The following is a 20,906-nucleotide window of genomic DNA, read 5'->3' on the forward strand; positions in this document are numbered from 1 at the left end:
ATATTGACGAGTGTCGCATTTCTCCGGACTTGTGTGGCCAAGGCATTTGTGTGAACACGCCTGGAGATTTCCACTGCGAATGCTTTGAAGGCTATGAAAGTGGGTTTATGATGATGAAAAACTGCATGGGTAAGTTATTCATGGCACGTTTCCATTGGGGTACAAACTAAAGCCTCGCTTATTCCTACAATCTTTAGTTTGTGTTCCCAATTGTAATAGTAAAAAGGCAGGATATGAAGAGAAAGCATCACTTTAGTCTTTTTTTCATGCAAGTAATGAGGGTTAGGCTGGTTTTAGGTTTTCAAAACCTTGTTAGTCAGCTCAGTTTTAATTTGCTTAGGGAATTGAACTTGAAAAAGTTCCAAAGTTGGGTGGAGGAATCAAATATGGTTAGAGAGATGCTCGTTCTTGGCTGGTTTCCAGTCAAGAGATTGCTATTCTAGCATCGCCAACATTCATAGAGGGTTTTTTTTTTGTGCTTGAGATGTTTCAGTTTAAAAGAATGAAAAGTAACTGCTATTACTTAGTTTGATTTGAAGGCTGGTCCCTAAGTGAGAGCTTTGGTTTCGCCCCAAGAAATAATCTAATACTTTTAAGTTGTGTTGGTTTGAGAAAGGCAGTGGTGCTGAGCTCATCGGCAAGATTTCCATCTCGGAGATCTCAGCGTTGTCTCCCTACTGTGATGAACAGCTTTTATAATACTCCATGATGTCACTTTAACAGAATTATGGATGTAATAATAATGTATTTGTGTCAGCAGAGATATCCTTCATATGGGATCATAGCTGAGACTCTTCTTCCCCCTACGCCGTCTTCTCCCCATCTCATAGCTGATTGTACTTTGAATATTTCCATTTAAATCCAAGTCTTCAAGAGTTTACATATTTTGAATGATGTCATGGACATCTATACTATATATATATTAGACATGTCCAAAAAATAATTTTGAATCGTATATCGGAATTATTTCGGATTGTTCTTGCTTTTTGATACGCATTCCGAGACATTGTCTCATAGCGCAACCATCAATGTAATTCGAACCATTATTGGCCCATTCTCTAATTGTCTCTTAGTGTTTCGTTAATTTTTTTCCCCCTCAAAAATTTTTTTTTAAATACATTTTTAAAAATATTTTAAAAATTATTTTGTTTCTGCAACCTACCTTAAATGGGAGCTTATGTGCAAATTTGATGAGGATAGCTCAAGAAATGAGGGCGGGAGAGCCCTGTAAAAGTCCCCCCCACCGGTTCCTTTTTTTTTTTTTTTGACGATTGCGCATTTGCGTCCGCCATTTTAGAAACATTTAGAATCATTACGAATTTTCAGAAATATCCGAAATTTTTGGGTGAAAAAATCGGAAATACTTTCTATATCGAAGCGCCAGCACCCCCTACTTTAGAAACGAGAATTGAAACACTTTTTCCATCGATCGGACATGTCTAATATATATATATTAAAATAAAAAAATTAACAGATGAGAAGAGTAGAGGAGGACTTGCATTACCCAATTTGAGACTTTATTACGAAGCAAGTAATCTAATATGGATTAATGATTGGATACAAATAAAAAATAGGAAAATATTGAATATTGAAGGATTTGATTTGCGTATTGGGTGGCATGCATACCTCTGGTATGACAGAATTAAATTAGAGAAAATTTTTGTAATCATATGATCAGATCAGCAAAAATATAGAACTAGAATGTTTAGTAAAACACCAGGATGGTTATCACCTTTAGAAGCATCACAAAGGAGATTATTGGGGTGGTCAAGTTGGCCAAAATATGAAGAACTAATAAGGAAACAGGGCTCAGAGTATATATTAAAAACACAACAAGAGATTAAAATAAAGTATCCAAACATATCATGGCTACAATATGGCCAACTTAAGGAATCCTTTAAAAAAGATAAAATATTAGGGTTTATGGAAAAAAACAACAGATGGGAGAGAGCCCTTAACACAGAAAGAAAAACAATTTCGAAAATATATAAAATATTACTTGAATGGGATACAGAAACAGAAACAATTAAAGATAGCATGATTAAATGGGCGAGGAATATTGGGAGAACGATACAATTAGAAGAATGGGAGGCCTGTTGGAGTAGAAAATTAAAATTCACATATTCGTATTACTTAAAGGAAAACTGGACAAAGATGTTCTACAGGTGGCACATAACACCAAAAAAATTAGGACTAATAAATATACTATATTTATATATTTATATATATATAATCTAATAAAACTTTGCGAAAAGGTTTCATCTCAGAAAGGGTTACCACCCAAAGAAAGCAAGGAATTATGGATTCAAAGCCATCATTCCAGCATAGAAACGCAATGCTCTCTCCAGTTGTCCAAACATGACCTCATGCAAATAGTTAATGTGATTGTGTTTTGAGCACACCCATACCTTGAAGATGTATGATTTAACTAATAATAATGGAAGAGTAACCTTTCCATTCGTCAAATCACAACTTTTCCATGAGTCCAATTCATCATCTCGAAGCCATGGTTGAAATCATATACCTCGCTGGTCCCTGTACACTAAATTCATTACTGCGGATACAGTCAAAGCATTATTAGGAATCTTCAAGAAGTCAGGGTTGCTTATACACTATGTTGAGATGGCCCAGTAGGACATCCTGGAGGATTGGATACAGGCATATTTTAAGGGATGCCGTTTTAAGGTTGCATTTGCTCCACTCTGTCTCTCACATACACTATTCCTAGAATAATAGGATCCTACAGTTGGAAGAGACGACAAGGGCTATCCAATCCAACCCCATTCTGCCATGTTGGAATACACAATCAAAACAGATGGCCAGCCAGTCTCTGATTAAAAACCTCCAGAGAAGAAGACTTTATTAATAATAATAGTAATAATATTAATAATAATAATATACTTTATTTATATTCCACTCTATTTCCCCGAAAAAACTCAGGGTGGATTACAGAACACACACATGGCAAGCATTCAATGATGTTATACTATTAACAAGGACAGACAATACAGACAGAGGTAAAGGCAATTCCCATCTTTCAATTTCCAGCATCTTGGAGACAGTGCTCGACTCTGGCCACGGGGGAAGGTGCTGTCACGCCATCTTCCATGCCAAGGAGCTTTGTTGTTCTTAGATGTCCTCCCAGTCAGTGTCCTTAAGGGCACCTTTATTACATCTCCACTAAAAGCAGTACCTATTTATCTACTTGCATTTACTGGAAGGTAGTTGCAACAGTTAGTCAGAAGAGGAAGAGATGCGTTGGTTTGGAGGCAGAATTCCAAAGGCCAAATAAACACTAGGCTTGGTGCCATCACTGTGGTCTTCTCTGTCATTCTCAAACTTTAGGATCTAACATTCTCATTCCCTTTTTACAGACATAGACGAATGTGAAAGAAACCCACTGTTGTGCCGAGGTGGGGTCTGCATTAACACCGAAGGAAGCTTCAAATGCGATTGTCCTCCTGGTCATCAGTTGTTGCCAAACATCTCTGCCTGTGTAGGTAAGGTCGGGAAAAAAGCATTGGCACCAGTGCCTGTTGTAGTCCTAGTTTTTTGCATTTGGATGACCTTTCTACTGCTAGTCCGTTTATAGTCAATGATTTGGGGAAAAGACTTAAAAGATCATCATCTTTTTTTGTCCCATAGACATCAATGAATGTGACTTGAGTATGAACTTGTGCCGAAACGGACGCTGCGTCAATCTCATTGGAAAGTACCAGTGTTCCTGCAACCCGGGATATCACGCCACACCTGACAGATTAGCCTGTGTGGGTAAGTTGTTTTCCTCAGTGCTCAGTTTTAAGTAAGCCGAAATTTCACACGGAATTAATTTTCTTGCTTTTTGATGACATAAATTTTTATCAACTTACTTTGTATGTAAAACAAAATAATACCAGAAGAAGTGGCTTTCACCAATAAGTAAGTTATATATACATCACATTATAAACAAATAAGAAGGACTTTCACTGCTTTTGTGGTGTAACTTTTCAGTTGCTTTTATATTCAGTGGACGGCCTGTTTAAATGGGGGAGGAAGGGTGTTATATAGTGTGATTGACTTATAGTGCTCTATTATGGGCACAGATGCAACAACAAAGGGATTATTATTATTATTATTATTATTATTATTATTATTATTACCCCGCTTTATCTCCCCTGCAGGAAACTAAAATATAATGTAATAATAATATAATTTATTTACATTCCGCTTTATTCCTCCTGCAGGAGACTCAAATATAATATAATAATAATATACTTTATTTATACCCCGCTTTATCTCTCCTGCAGAAGACTTAAAAATAATATAGTAATAATATACTTTATTTATATTCTGTTCTATCTCCCCGAGGCGATTCAGAGCGGATTATAGGTGCATATATATGGTAAACATTCAATGCCATTATACAATGGACAGAGACAGACAATACATAAACAAAGGCAGGCTTCCCTCTTTCATTTCCGGCATCTGGATGCTATGCTCTACTCACAAATGGCATGTTGTTCCATTTTTCCATGCTGAGGAGCCTGTCAATCAAACCGCTGGCATGTTTTTCAGAGGTGCCTTTTATCTCCCCGCTAAGGCAGTACCTATTTATCTACTCACATTGCTATTATCGAACTGCTAAGTAGGCAGAAGCTAGCCTGACCAGTGGCTTGAGCTGTCAACCTTCTGATTGGCAGGATCTTCTGTAGTTAGCTTCCAGAGACTTAAGTAAAAATAAATATTTTACATGGTTGTTTTGTTTCTTTTCAGATATTGATGAGTGCAGTATAATGAACGGCGGATGTGACACTTTTTGTACAAACTCAGAAGGCAGCTATGAGTGCAGCTGCAGACAAGGCTATGCGCTGATGCCGGATCATAGGACTTGCACAGGTAATAAAATACATTTTGGGGTATTCATAGTGATATCATCAATGTAGCTAGCCGCGATCCCAAACGGCTTAACAATCTGAGTGCCATATCAGCATGTATTTTAGAAGGAATAGTAAATGCACAGAGGAAGAAATTTGAAAAATTCCATGATGAAGCATCTCTCTGGAAGAAAAATATTTTGTAAAATATCCTGTACCCAGACAAGTGGAAAAATTGGGACCAATTGCACCGCACGAGGTCCTAATCCTGTGCAATTCTCCTGGGTTGGGAACACCATAATTAAACTTGTTTATTCTTTGTCTCAATATGGTCCCGTTCTTTCCACTTTCTCAAAGCACCAAAAATAGCATTTGTAATCATCACTGTGAGCAACGTATGTCACCCCAAATGGGAATTCTAATTCAGAATTTGGAAAAGGTTATTTTGGTCCCTGCCAGTGAGAGGGTTTCTAGAAACTATCATCCAAAAGATGAATTTTTCCAAGTTTCATTCTAATTGTCAGCCGTCAGTATTAAATATCATACAAATTAGCATAGCTATAATATATTATTGGGGGGGAAAGGAAAATATATAATCTTTGGGTAGCTGTGAGTATTCCGGGCTGTATTGCTATGTTCCAGAAGCATTCTCTCCTGATATTTTGCTCATCTTCAGAGATCGTGAGGTCTGTTGGAAACTAGGCAAGTGGGGTTTAATGTCAGCAGAGAATGCTTCTGGAACCTGGCCATGTTACAATTGGTCACCTTGACTAGCATTGAATGACCATGCAGCTTCAAAGCCTGGCTGTTTCCTGCCTGGGGGAATCCTTTATTGTTTCCAAAAGTCCTCACCACCTCTGAGGATGCCTGCCTTAGAAGTGGGCAAAACGTCAGCAGAGAATGCTTCTGAAACCTGGCCATGTTGCAATTGGTCACCTTGACTAGCATTGAATGACCATGCAGCTTCAAAGCCTGGATGTTTCCTACCTGGGGGAATCCTTTATTGTTTCCAAAAGTCCTCACCACCTCTGAGGATGCCTGCCATAGAAGTGGGCAAAACGTCAGCAGAGAATGCTTCTGGGACCTGGCCACGTTGCAATTGGTCACCTTGACTAGCATTGAATGACCATGCAGCTTCAAAGCCTGGCTGTTTCCTGCCTGGGGGAATCCTTTATTGTTTCCAAAAGACCTAACCACCTCTGAGGATGCCTGCCATAGAAGTGGGCAAAATGTTAGCAGAGAATGCTTCTGGAACCTGGCCATGTTGCAATTGGTCACCTTGACTAGCATTGAATGACCATGCAGCTTCAAAGCCTGGCTGTTTCCTGCCTGGGGGAATTCTTTATTGTTTCCAAAAGACCTCACCACCTCTGAGGATGCCTGCCATAGAAGTGGGCAAAATGTCAGCAGAGAATGCTTCTGGAATATGGTCATGTTGCAATTGGTCACCTTGACTAGCATTGAATGACCATGCAGCTTCAAAGCCTGTCTGTTTTCTTCCTGAGGGAATCCTTTATTGTTTCCAAAAGACCTCACCACCTCTGAGGATGCCTGCCATAGAAGTGGGCAAAACGTCAGCAGAGAATGCTTCTGGAATATGGTCAGACAGCCCAGAAACGCAGTGATTCCAGCCATGAAAGTTTTCAACAACACATATATAATCTTTACTCTTGAATATGTTTATGTTTCCAGCAGAGGGAAACAACTCTTCCTTTGCATTTTTCAGGTTTTCTGCTTCTGGTTTCAGAAATGTTATTGCACAATTCCAAATTGTTTCGGAGTGTGATTAATAAGAAGAGCGGTAGCCAGAAAGCGATGTCTTCCAGGTTGACAAAACAACTGTTAAAACGGTTTCTGTTTGTTCTGTATTTTAGCGACACAGAACATGAATAATGGACAGAAAACTCTTGGACTCGATTGCGAAAATGAGTTCAGTTTTCTGCAGCTGCCTAATTCCCTAAAAGTCACAATAGACTCATCTCCTGATGAGTTACACCCTTTTTCTCCAAAGAAAAGATGTTCTCAGCTCAACTCTTTGTTTTGCAAATGTTTCCTCTGAGTAACTAAGCAAAGTTTTGGATCCCAGGCTAGGATTTTGGTGGTCTTGACAGGGAAAATGTCAGGGAAACTTATAAAATACTAGCTGTGCCTGGCCACGCGTTGCTGTGGCAAAGTGGTGGTGGTATTGGTTAAAAATTGTTGTGTAATTTTTATTTGACTTTATTTGCATTTTTTTATTAATTTTATTGTAAGTTATATTTTTATTTATTATATTTTACTAGCTTTGCCCGGCCACGTGTTGCTGTGGCTTATGCTTTCAGAGTGTTGCTCTTTATTTACTGTCCTGATTTTAGATATTATATTGTTCTGTATTATTATATCACAGTAATTATTACATATTATATTTATAATCTTATATTATCTGCTTAGAACTGGATTATATGAGGCCCGATCTTCACAGTTGTATAAAATGCACATTGAAGTAGATTATATGGTAGTATGGAGTCAAGACAATCCAAAGCAGATAATATAAGATTATAAATGGGTTATATAGCTGTGTGGAAGGGCCTTGAGTCTACACTGCTATATAATCCAGTGAAAATCAGATAATCTGTTGAAAAGGCCTAAGTGAGGCCTAACTGTGCCTGTCCCCTGGGCTGAGTAGGTTGCTAGTAGACCAAGTGGGCGGAGCTTAGCCCTGTAACTGGCAGCAATTGGATAAAAACAATTTTTCCTGTCCCTCTCATTAGGACTTTATTTTTCTTTTGTTTTTTGTTGTATCAACCTAGAGCCGTGGATGTTGGGTTGTGTTATCAAATTTCGAGGTTGGGGGGGCCTGTAGTTTTGTTGTTTTGTCCGCTGCCCTGATGCCATCACTCTTTTATATATATAGATTATTTTCTTGTATTATTTTTAGTTATTTTCTGTTATTATAGTATTTTATTGTATTAAATTTTTAGTGTTTTTTATTATTTTTATTGGGTTGCTAGGAGACCAAGTTGGAGGAGCTTAGCCTTCTAACTGGCAGCAATTGGATAAAAGCAATTATCCCTCTCTCTCTCTAATTAGGACTTTATTTTTCTTTTCTTTTTGTTGTATCAACCTAGAGGCGTGGATGATGGGTTGTGTCGTCAAATTTCGAGGTTGGGGGGGCTGTAGTTTTGTTGTTTTGTGGGTCGCCGTGATGCCATCACTCTTTTATATATATAGAAATTCTATGGCACACAGAGTTTTTAAAAACTTAAAATAAATTTATTCATATTAGTACCTGCAGGAAGATGTCATATCCTGTACTGAAAATCATTCCATAGACATGAAATATTGAAATGCTAAAAACCACAAAATTATTTCAGAAGAAAGTAGTATAGAAATAGTATAGAAATTGAGACATATGCTTCCTAGAGTCCTTGCAAAGGAAAATGTGTGTAATAAATGGCACGGTATTTATTCCCTTGGCTCATCCTTTAAAAGTGAGGCAGAAATGTTAATTTTGAATTCAAATTTTGTCATTTTCCTTATAGATATCGATGAGTGTGAAGACCATCCTCACATCTGCGATGGAGGCCAGTGCACCAATATACCTGGAGAATATAGATGCCTTTGTTATGATGGATTCATGACCTTTGAGGACATGAAGACTTGTTTAGGCAAGTGGAACTCCATTTTCGCAATCTAAAGATGGAAAAAATAAATAATAAATAAAGCATAGAGTCAAGACATGACTTCATATATCATCATTATAAACGCCTTCATTAAGTGTTGACAACATGTGGAAGATACAACCTTTGTATTTGGATTGAAATTAAGCAAGTGAATTCTGTAGTCTTCCCAATATTGTTGGATTGCAATTTCTCACAATCTTAACCTGGACAACCAATGGCAAGGAATGTTGAGTTGCATCTAACAACATCTGAAGGGCATCATCATTCCCACCCATGATAGATGTTTTGCCATTGTCTTAAAAAAAAAGTTCTACTTCAGTGGTGATTTTTTAAAATCGTGTCAGAAGTGACTTGAGAACATACTGCAAGTCGCTTCTGGTGTGAGAGAATTGGCCGTCTACAGAGACGTTGCCCATGGGATGCCCGGATGCATTACTATCCTGCTGGGAGGCTTCTGGCATGTCCCCACAAGCTAGAGCTGACAGACAGGAGCTCACCCTGTCTCACGGATTTGAACTGCCAAGCTTCAGGTCAGCAACCCAACCTTCAGGTCAGCAGTTCATCCGGCACAAGGGTATAACCCTTGATGTATATAGAATTATCTGTGTTATTTATAATAGAACTAACTGTGCCCGGCCATGTGTTTGGTGGTATGGGAAATAAAGTATTTAGGAATTGCTGGTAGTTAAGGTAAAGGGTAAAGCTTTTCCCCTGACATTAAGTCCATTATAAATGGGTTATATTGCTGCGTGGAAGAGCCTTGAGTATATACTGCTATATAATCCAGTTAAAATAAGATAATCTGTATTTTATAGGCAGTGTGGAAGAGGCCTAATTGAGGCCTAACTCTGCTTGTCCCCTGGGCTGAGTGGGTTGCTATGAGACCAAGTGGGCGGAGCTTAGCCTTCTAACTGGCAGCAATTGGATAAAAACAATTATTCCTCTCCCTCTAATTAGGACTTTATTTTTCTTTTCTTTTTATTGTATAAAGATAGAGGCATGGATGAGGGGTTGTGCTGCCATTTTTAGTGTTTCTGGGATGTGCAGTTTTGTTGTTTTGTCCTAGGCCGAAATTTCATTACCCTTTTATATATAGATAGATAAACATTTCATGGGGCTCCATGAGAAACTGGCATTCACAGTGGCCTGTGAAAGTGGCAGCCAATCAGAAAGCTGCCACATACAAACATACAAACATTCACTTATATATATATATAGATAGATAGATATAGATATAGATATAGATATAAGTAATGTATACAGTGAAAGCGAGGAAAACATTGGTGAAAGATTAGAGAGGTTAAAGTACAAGATGAAAACCAAGGATTGAATAAGTAAGAGAAATAGTTCAACAAAATAGTAATAATAAAAAAACAGGAAAAATTAAATAAAAATAAGGAGAAAAAAAAGGCTTCCCATTGTCATCTTGGGATCTACCGTCGTAATTATCTTCTTCGGTAGTCTTTTCCAGTCTTGCCATCGTAATGTCATAGAGGTACAGTAGAGTCTCACTTATCCAACATAAACGGGCCGGCAGAACGTTGGATAAGCGAATATGTTGGATAATAAGGAGAGATCAAGGAAAAGCCTATTAAACATCAAATTAGGTTATGATTTTACAAATTAAGCACCAAAACATCATGTTATACAACAAATTTGACAGAAAAAGTAGTTCAATACGCAGTAATGTTATGTTGTAATTATTGTATTTACGAATTTAGCACCAAAATATCATGATATATTGAAAACATTGACTACAAAAATGCGTTGGATAATCCAGAATGTTGGATAAGTGATTGTTGGATAAGTGAGACTCTACTGTATTTCAAACGTTGGATATGTCTATTCCTTGTTTCTAAGACTTGGTATCAATATGTGTATCTAGGGTAAAATGATAATATTGGAAGATTTTTGACATGTGTGTCCTCTTCTTCGCAGATGTTAACGAATGTGACCTGAACCCAAACATCTGCCTGAGCGGAAGCTGTGAGAATACCAAAGGCTCCTTCATCTGTCACTGTGATATGGGTTATTCTGGCAAAAAGGGAACAACTGGTTGCACAGGTATGTACACACGCAATGTATATATGCATGTTTATAGTTGCTGCTTTGTGGAATTATATTTATGTACTTTTTCTAAGCCTTGTGTCTATTATTTCAATTATTTTCCCCCCTATAGCACTAATCTAAAAAGAGCTGGATTGCAAGAGACACTTCTTTTGCATTTGGGAGCAGAGGTTGAGCTGTTATGTTTCTATAGATGTAGAGAAATGTCTCTCGCATCTGGCAGGATGTAACATGAGAACTGCACTTTCTCCCGATGAAGCTTTTCTGATGAGTTTTACTCCACCTAAGCTGTTGGCACATCCCCAAGTTATAAGGGAAACTGGAATAACGAACAAGTCACTTTTTGTGCTATGACAAGACCACCAAGGACCATATTGTGGAGATGTGGCAGGGAGGAATCTTTTTATCCCACCGCTGCCACCAAGTTGTGGAGATCTCAGGCAGAGAGGATTTTTTTTTCTTTATTCTCTTATTCTTTCTTATTCTTATTCACATTAGATGGTAGCGTTACTTAGTTTTGAATATAGGTGACAGAGACTTGGATATTGAAGAACAAAAACAAGTTTCTTTCAGGCACATAGCTTAGTGGTTACAGTAACTTCTTTAAAGGCACTTAGATAATGGTTGCAAAGTTATTAACTGATCACTTTGGATCTAACTGGGATTGCTTTCCCTTCCTACTCAGACTCCACAAATAAACCTAAACAAGTCACCTAACTTGCTTAATTTAACACCACTAGAGATCTGAGTTCCCCTGGTTTCCCTAACCTGGAACCAGTGTCTTCCCTGTGACTAAAATCACAGACTAAACTGTTTTTTAAAACATTCCCTCCTTTTCCTTCAAATGGCGGTTGGCTCCGCCCTCGTTACTATGGCAACCTGCCTCAGAATGCTGAGCTGGTTACCATCCCCCACACACTGGTGACTAATACTTACCCTTTTAAACATAATTAAACCTGACTTTTAAAACGAAATTAAACATGACATCTATAAATCAAAATAAAAACACAGTTCTTTACACATATCAACAAGACTATATTGGATTTAGATTGGACTTAATTGAATTACACTAAGAAACAAGACAAAAACTGAAGCACACGTAATTTTTATACAAAAGCACCGAAGGTCAGAAGGCCAGTTGAGCCAAGATGTTCCAAATCATAATTACATTCTAAAATATTAAGTACAAAACTATTGTAAATTTAATTTTTGAAAATCAGGTTTAAAACAAAATTGAAGCTAAAAATATATATAGGCCAATAAGTCACCTCGCATGTGTGCATATGAGGTTCAGTACATAAAGGAGGGAGTATTTTTTAAGTGCAGGAATATACAGTGATGCAAATATGCAGATTTTCTGGCCGGAATCGGGATAAAAGTGGACCTTTCTACCCCGTGTTTTTTGTCTGTTGTAGCGAATCAGCACGGATTTACAACTAGCGTCATGTACCCCCCACAACCTTTTAATTCAGGAAATTCCGTGTTTTAGGTGCTGGGTAGATTTGTACTTATTTTTAATTCCTCCCGTTTCCTTTTTTTGGAGATCCAAAGTGATAGCTTTTTTAAAAAAAGTTCAGGGATATACAGTGATGCAAATATGCAGATTTTCTGGCCAGAATCGGGATAAAAGGGACCTTTTTACCCCGTGTTTTTTGTCTGTTGTAGCGAATCAGCACGGATTTACAACTAGCGTCATGTACCCCCCACAACCTTTTAATTCAGGAAATTCTGTGTTTTAGGTGCTGGGTAGATTTGTACTTATTTTTAATTCCTCCCGTTTCCTTTTTTGGAGATCCAAAGTGGTAGCTTTTTTAAAAAAAGTTCAGGGATATACAGTGATGCAAATATGTACATTTTCTGGCCAGAATCCAGATTAAAGGGGACCTTTTTATCCCGTGTTTTTTGTCTGTTGTATCGAATCAGCACAGATTTACAACTAGCACATGTACCTCCCACAACCTTTTAACTCAGGAAATTCCGTGTTTTAGGTGCTGGGTAGATTTGCCCTTATTTTCAATTCCTCCTGAATCCTTTCTTGAAGATCCAAAGTGGTAGCCTGTTCACTCCTGCTCACGTTTTAATATGTTTTTTGAGTGAAGTAGAATTTAGGGGTAAAAGAAGCATTGTAGGCAGGTTTTTTGAATCAACCTGACTTTCTGACCATTTGGAGAGAGGACTAATAGTTCTCTTCTGGAGATCAAAGGCTCATATGATCCTCAGAAGTTCATTTGTGGCTTGAAGACCATCTTATTCCCATATTGGTCTAGAACAGTAGTTCACAGCCTTTGGTCTTCTGGATGTTTTGGACTGCGAGTTGATATATAAAACATCAAGAGGACAACGGTGTTCTACAAAAGCACCTTTGGGGTACAAATTGTCATGGTTATTCAGTTGTATTCTGTTCAAGCTTAGCATTCTGGCGGTCAGTCTATAGTTTATGTTTTCTTATTGCCCAGTTAACCATTAAAACAATACTTGCAGCTGCCTTTGGACTGGGGACAAAGCAGAGAGAGAGGAGGGACCATCTATTCAACCCAACCGTCCAAATTCCTTTGTTAAAATGTAATAAAACAGCATGTCCACAGCTGATTTTACAGCTTGGTATTAGTGCCAGGTCTCCCCTTCCTTTTGCCAGACGGGAGACTCTGGCATTATAACATTCAGTAACACTATTAAAATATCTGCATTTGTGTTAAAACTGTCTGACAATGAAGACGGATTGTTTTCTGGTTGCAGGCTTGCCAAAGACACCTCCATTTTTTGTTGTTAGGAATTGCAAAAATGTGTCTTCAACTCAGAAGACAAGGTGCCTTTGTTTCATGAGCGCAGCTACATAAACTCCTCTGAGTTCTGATATGATGCCATTTACATATTTCACCCCCCAATCATTACAAATTGTTTCCATTTTAACAAATAAATACGGTTTTTTCTTCTTCTCACTCCCCAATCATCTAACTGTGTTTGCAATCCACCCACTGACATGCAAGTGCACTCTGTACAGATGTTAAACTTTTTTCACGTCTGTTCTTAGTAAAATTGTAGGGATTTTTAATAGGAATAATATATTGAAAGGAAATGGATGAAAGAAAGCCCCTTCCTCCTTGTCTTCCATTTCAAATTGCAGCCTTTGAAAGTGATCTATTTTGTCTAGAAAGGAAGAAAAGCAAAGAAGTGAGGGTTACCTTATGTGTGTGGTTTGTTCTACATGCCACCCTCAAACTGTCTGGAAATAGGCTGAATTGCGATCGACGTTGTGGAGAAGTCATAGTTATTGTGTTTGATTTTGACTGTTAGAGTATGTATTTGTGTTTGGTTGACACAGTGGCTGAAACAGAGGCCATCTTGTTTCAATCCACAGTAGAGAGTGAGAGTGGAAGTACACCAGAGACTACTGTTGTGGTGGTTATAAGAGTTATTAAACCACTTGTTTATCTAAAGTTCCATAAGTAAATTAGTCAACCTGCAACCATAAGCTTTGTACGCAATAAACTTGTTGTTCTTTGTTAACAACCGACTCATTTCATCTCATCTGCGTCTGTGGAGCCAAATTTCATCGGTGATAATTCAAAAGCCTCATGTTGGTGGCAGTTACCTTAATAAATCACCTAATTGGGGAAGAGTAATAGTCATGGTTACCTCAGAAAGGGAACCACAACACAGAAATCCCTAACTACCGAGACAGAGGCTGGGATCTTGAAATAAAGATCACCCCCTGTAATCCTTCCCCGCATATAAAGGTGATATAAATATATAATCTAGAGGGATTAAAAGATTCAGAAATCCCCTCAGCAGTGGAAACAGCATTTACAATTTGCTTTGACACCATTACAATTGGCTTGAGTCTTCCAATTGGCTTTAGCACCATCACAATTGGTGGCAGCGTCGGGATTGAGTCTTCGTAATTAGATTAAACTATCCCAATTGAAGTAACGTCTGCGCAACGTTTATGACAAATCAATCAGGAAACTGTGCTTCCTATGTCTGTGATGCAAACTGGATTGAAAAGCAGAGCAGAGTCTTCACTGTTGCATTCATAGAAGTTGCTTACATAGATACGTTGTAATAGGAAGGAACAGCGAGAATGAACTGAAGATGCAAGGATAGCCTTGGGCTGGAATGTTTATTTGTGTTGGCTTCCCACCGCTTTGCACTCAGAGGGAAATTCTGCAAGGAAACAAGTTTAGAAGAGCAGGAAGATTGAGGAAATGTTTACACAGCCATGACACTGCACTGTTTTGCTTCTAATAAAGTCAATGAATATTTTGATCTTGCCTTGAGGGCCAATTTTGGGTATCTTTAGTCATGCTGAGTAGCAGCCTCCTTCACAGTTGTGTTACAGGAATCCAAGAGATTCGATAGGAGGAAAAAATACTTGTATTTTTGTATTACTGGAGACTTGAAAGATAACTGTTTTTTTTTTCAAAAAAATTATAATCCAGGGGATTAGATTAACTATTTGGCATTTGTTGCTGAACTTCTCCTTTCCTTTGAAGGAATATAGAGCTACATAAAACCCATTTTCTTTATGTACCTTTAATCATCTATGGTCTCATTTACAGTGCCATATAGTAATAATAGTAGTAGTAGTAGTAGTAGTAGTAGTAGTAATAATAATAATAATAATAATAATAATACACTTATTATTAAATAATAAGTGTATATATCCCCTGAGGGCATATATATAAACAGATACAGGCAAACATTCAATGCCTTGTTACAATACAAGGAGACACACATACACAAACAAAAGTAAAGGCTTCTCCTTTAATAATAATAATAATAATAATAATAATAATAATAATAATAATACTTTATATATATTCCGCCCTTCTCCCCGAGGGGACTCAGGGGAGCAGATGACATATATATAAACAGATACAGGCAAACACTCAATGCCTTGTTACAATACAAGGAGACACACATACACAAACAAAGGTAAAGGCTTCTCCTTTAATAATAATAATAATAATAATAATAATAATAATAATAATAATAATAATACTTTATATATATTCCGCCCTTCTCCCCGAGGGGACTACAGGCAAACATTCAATGCCTTGTTACAATACAAGGAGACACACATACACAAACAAAGGTAAAGGCTTCTCCTATAATAATAATAATAATAATAATAATAATAATAATAATAATTATTATTATTATTATTATTATTATTATTCAGACAAAAAGGGTTTTGGAGCACAATACTCCTGACCTCATGATTGTGTTAAAAAAAATAAAGTATGGATTGTCGATGTTGCAATCCCAGGGGACAGCAGGATTGAGGAGAAACAACTGGAAAAGCTGACACGATATGAGGATTTAAAGATCGAATTGCAAAGACTCTGGCACAAGCCAGTCAAGGTGGTCCCAGTGGTGATGGGCACACTGGCTGCAGTGCCTAAAGACCTTGGCCTGCACGTAAACACAATCGGTGCTGACAAAATCCCCACCTGCCAGCTGCAGAAGGCCACCTTACTGGGATCTGTGCGCATTATTTGCCGAGACATCACACAGTCCTAGACACTTGGGAAGTGTCTGACGTGTGATCCAATACAACAGCCAGCAGAGTGTCTTCTGTGGACTCAACTTGTGTTTTAAATAATAATAATTAGCATTTACATAGACAAACATTCAATGCTTTTACAGTCAAATACAATGAGATGTACAAACACAAACAAGGCAAAGGCTTCTTCTTTCATTTCCGGCTTCTGGAGATAGTGCTAATCTCTGGCTTTGGGGAGGTGCTTTCCCCCCCTCCATTTTCAAGCTGAGGAGCTTGAGTTATCACCTCCTGGTGACATCTCTTTGCCTTTTCCCGCCGAAGCAGTACCTATTTATCTACTCACATTGGCATGTTTTCGAACTGTTAGGTTGGCAAGAGCTAGGCTGACAGATGGGAGCTCACCCCGTCTTGCAGATTCGAACTGTGGCAAGGGTTTAACCCATTGTGGCACCATGGCCCTTCATTATGCAATTGAACTGCATTATATGACAGTGCAGACTCATATAATGCCGTTCGATGTTGTTAAACTGCAATATATGACAGTAGACAAAGACAAGCATCTTATCATTTCTCTCTCTCTTTATAGATATTAATGAATGTGAAATCGGAGCTCATAACTGTGACCGACATGCAATATGTACAAACACAGCCGGCAGTTTCAAGTGCAGTTGCGCTCCAGGTTGGCTTGGAGATGGCATCAAATGCACAGGTAAGATTCAGGCACGGTTTTGTTTTTTTAAACCTTTGGAAGGGAAATAATTTTAGCATCGCCTTTGCTTCATATACACACACTCCCTCCCCATTTCTAGTGATAGGACAGATGTGAATTTTAGATCGAACCGACCTTATGAGTGCTAAATTCAACCCTGTTTGCCAGAACAGACATTTCATAGACTTTAGCAGCCCCTTTCTGATGTTGATCTAGCTGCTCCATGAAAACTTGAGGAAGAGGAAATTGTGCTCCTTCCTTTAAGCCTCTTGAACCGTTGCCCAGAAGATTTTAAAATAAACATATTTTTCCTTCAAATAATCAGCTGAAAATGACTTCCACTTCTGTTCCTGGGAGTGAAAACTCTCTGTCCTTATTTATAAAATGTGCAGAATATTACGATTACCATATAGCAGGGGTCCCCAAACTTTTTAAACAGGGGGCCAGTTCACGATCCTTCGGACCGTTGGAGGGCCGGACTATAGTTGGCCACCGAGCAATAATAACAGCAACAACAACAACAACAACAACAACAACAACGAAGAGGGTTGGAGGAGACCCTATGGGCCATTGAGTCCAATCCCCTTCAGCCTTTGTGCACCGAAAGCACAAGCATAGCACCCATGACAGATGGCCACCCAGCCTCAATGTTGTTAATAATAATAATAATAATAATAATAATAATAATAATAATAATAACAATAAAGAGGGTTGGAAGAGACCCTTTGGGTCATTTAGTCCAACCCCCTTCTGCCTTTGTGCACCAAAAGCACAAGCAAAGCACCCCTGACAGATGGCCACCCAGCCTCAATGCTAATAATAATAATAATAATAATAATAATAATAATAATAATAATAATAATAATAACAATAAAGAGGGTTGGAAGAGACCCCTTGGGCCATTTAGTCCAACCCCCTTCTGCCTTTGTGCACTGAAAGCACAAGCAAAGCACCCCTGACAGATGGTCATCCAGCCTCAATGTTAATAATAATAATAATAATAATAATAATAATAATAATAATAATGATGATGGTTGGAAGAGAAGAAGAGACCCCTTGGGTCATTTAGTCCAACCCCCTTCTGCCTTTGTGCACCAAAAGCACAAGCAAAGCACCCCTGACAGATGGCCACCCAGCCTCAATGCTAATAATAATAATAATAATAATAATAATAATAATAATAATAATAATAATAACCTATGCCTCAAGTATCACCTCCCTGCAGTTAAGAACTGGTGGGATTACAAACCTGCAAAGGTTGTGGAAAATGAACACGCAAAGATACTGTGGGACTTCCGAATCCAGACTGACAAAGTTCTGGAACACAACACACCAGACATCACAGTTGTGGAAAAGAACAAGGTTTGGATCATTGATGTTGCCATCCCAGGTGACAGTCGCATTGAAGAAAAACAACAGGAAAAACTCAGCCGCTATCAGGACCTCAAGATTGAACTTCAAAGACTCTGGCAGAAACCAGTGCAGGTGGTCCCGGTGGTGATGGGCACACTGGGTGCCGTGCCAAAAGATCTCAGCCGGCATTTGGAAACAATAGACATTGACAAAATTACGATCTGCCAACTGCAAAAGGCCACCTTACTGGGATCTGCACGCATCATCCGAAAATACATCACACAGTCCTAGACACTTGGGAAGTGTTCGACTTGTGATTTTGTGAAACGAAATCCAGCATATCTATCTTGTTTGCTGTGTCACACAACGTCGTTGTGTCAATAATAATAATAATAATAATAATAATAATAATAATAAGGGTTGGAAGAGAAGAAGAGACCCCTTGGGTCATTTAGCCCAACCCCCTTCAGCCCTTGTGCCGTGGGGCCCGGATAAATGGCTTAGATGGGCCGCATCCGGCCCCCGGGCCTTAGTTTGGGGACCCCTGCCATAGAGGGTGGCGTTTTTATCTATAATCATCAACTTCCACAAACTTCTGCTTAAATATGCATTTATATTCTTACTTCATCGTAAACCACTTCTGATGTTTTCATCTGGCATATTAATGTGTTTCCATGTTGAGCTAGCTGGTGTGTTAATACTCTACATCTCCAGTAATTGAATTTTATTAGATCGGAATTGGTTTAGCATGACTGTAAAGAACAAGATAAGGATTGGAAATAATAAATAGTCCTTCTTATTAATGTGTGTTGTCTTCTTTTCAGATCTAGATGAATGCTCCAATGGGACACACATGTGCAGCCCACACGCTGACTGCAAAAACACCATGGGCTCATATCGCTGCTTATGTAAAGAAGGATACAGTGGTGATGGATTCACGTGTACAGGTAAGCTTTCTCTTGGAAACACACACACAAACACACCAATTATAATGGAAAAAGATTTCCCAAAGGAACTAAAAGGAACGCTAGATAAAGAACGCTAGATAAAGAGTGGCGCAGGCTGGAGAGCAGCTGCAATGAATCACCGCAATGAATCACTCTGACAAGGAGGTCATGAGTTTGAGGCCCGCTCGGAGCCTATGTTTGTTTGTCTTTGTTCTATGTTAAAAGGCATTGAATGTTTGCCTATATGTGTAACTAGCTGTGCCCGGCCACGCGTTGCTGTGGCATTGTCTGGTGGTGTTGGTGAGAAATTGTTGAGGTAGTGGTGGTATTGAATGTCTGTTGTATGGCTGTCTTTATGTTCAGTATGCACACTGAAGTGGATTATATGGCAGTGTGGAGTCAAGATAATCTAGTTCAAAGCAGATAATATAAGATTCTAGATGTGGAAGGGCCTTGAGTCTACACTGCCATATAATCCAGTGCAAATTAGATAATCTGTGGAAGAGGCCTAAGTGAGGCCTAACTCTGCCTGTCCCCTGGGCTGAGTAGGTTGCTAGGAGACCAAGTGGGCGGAGCTTAGCCTTCTAACTGGCAGCAATTGGATAAAAACTATTATTCCTCTCCCTGTAATTAGGACTTTATTTATTTTTTATTTTTGTTGTATCAACCTAGAGCCGTGAATGATGGGTTGTGTTGTCAAATTTTGAGGTTGGGGGGCCTGTAGTTTTGTTGTTTTGTCCGCTGCCCTGATGCCATCACCCTTTTATATATATATAGATGTGATCCGCCCTGAGTCCCCTTCGGGGTGAGAAGGGCGGAATATAAATGCTGAAAATAAAAAAATAAAAAATAAAAAAGGGAACTAAAAAGGGTAGGAAATTGGATAGAACAAAAAATGGAAAAGGTAAAAATGAGAGAAGAATTGAGAGGAATAAATATTGCTTGGATTCAATTAGAGAAATGGAATGAAAACGGGTGGGCCCGAAATAAAACTGGAAAACAAATAACGCAATTTGAGGAATTAATAATAAAAGCATTAAAAAGAGAAAATAGTGAGCAATTAAAAGGAACAGCAAGTAAAATATGTAAAATACTAATTAAAGTCATAGAATAAAAAGATTAACGTTAAGAGAATCATGGGAGGGGGAAGTAGGAACAAAGATAATGGAAAAAGACTGGGAGGAGATATGGAAAACAAGACAATTAAAAAACATGTCAATTAGAATAAAAGAAAATTTTAAAAGGTAAAGGTTTCCCCTGACGTTAAGTCCAGTCATGTCTGACTCTGGGGGTTGGTGCTCATCTCCATTTCTAAGCCGAAGAGCCGGCGTTGTCCGTAGACACCTCCAAGGTCATGTGGCCGGCATGACTGCATGGAGCACCGTTACCTTCCCGCCAGAGCAGTACCTATTGATCTACTCACATTGGCATGTTTTCGAACTGCTAGGTTGGCAGGAGCTGGAGCTAACAGCGGCTGCTCACACCACTCCCGAGGTTTGAACCTGGGACCATTTGGTCTCCAGCTCAGTGCTTTAATGCACTTCGCCACTGGGGCAAACTAATTTGGAAGTGGTATTTAACACCGAGAAGGTTAAATATTATGAATAAGAAAAATAATGAAAAACGCTGGTGAGGGTGCCAGGAAATTGGAACCTACATGCATATGTGGTGGGATTGTAAACATGTAAAAGGTTTTTGGGAATTGGTTATAAGGGAAATAGAAAATAATATGAATATAAAAAATCAGAAGGAATCCAGTGGATATATTACTTTTAATTTAAAATACAGATGTAAACTCTTAAAATTAAA

At 38.5% G+C, this 20,906-nt stretch overlaps 1 protein-coding gene across 1 annotated transcript in view; it reads left to right on the top strand.

Moving 5' to 3' along the window:
• Positions 1 to 20,906, top strand: part of fbn1 (fibrillin 1) — a 245,076-nt gene that overhangs the window by 160,951 nt on the left and 63,219 nt on the right. Inside the window, exons 27-34 of the mRNA XM_062963593.1 lie at positions 1 to 129; positions 3,375 to 3,500; positions 3,646 to 3,771; positions 4,753 to 4,875; positions 8,375 to 8,500; positions 10,454 to 10,579; positions 16,675 to 16,797; positions 18,975 to 19,097. Coding sequence (XP_062819663.1) covers positions 1 to 129; positions 3,375 to 3,500; positions 3,646 to 3,771; positions 4,753 to 4,875; positions 8,375 to 8,500; positions 10,454 to 10,579; positions 16,675 to 16,797; positions 18,975 to 19,097 — 1,002 coding nt within the window. The remainder of the gene's footprint in view (positions 130 to 3,374; positions 3,501 to 3,645; positions 3,772 to 4,752; positions 4,876 to 8,374; positions 8,501 to 10,453; positions 10,580 to 16,674; positions 16,798 to 18,974; positions 19,098 to 20,906) is intronic.

The sequence above is a fragment of the Anolis carolinensis genome, unplaced genomic scaffold, assembly GCF_035594765.1.
Source record: "Anolis carolinensis isolate JA03-04 unplaced genomic scaffold, rAnoCar3.1.pri scaffold_11, whole genome shotgun sequence".
Taxonomy (NCBI): Eukaryota; Metazoa; Chordata; class Lepidosauria; order Squamata; family Dactyloidae; genus Anolis; species Anolis carolinensis.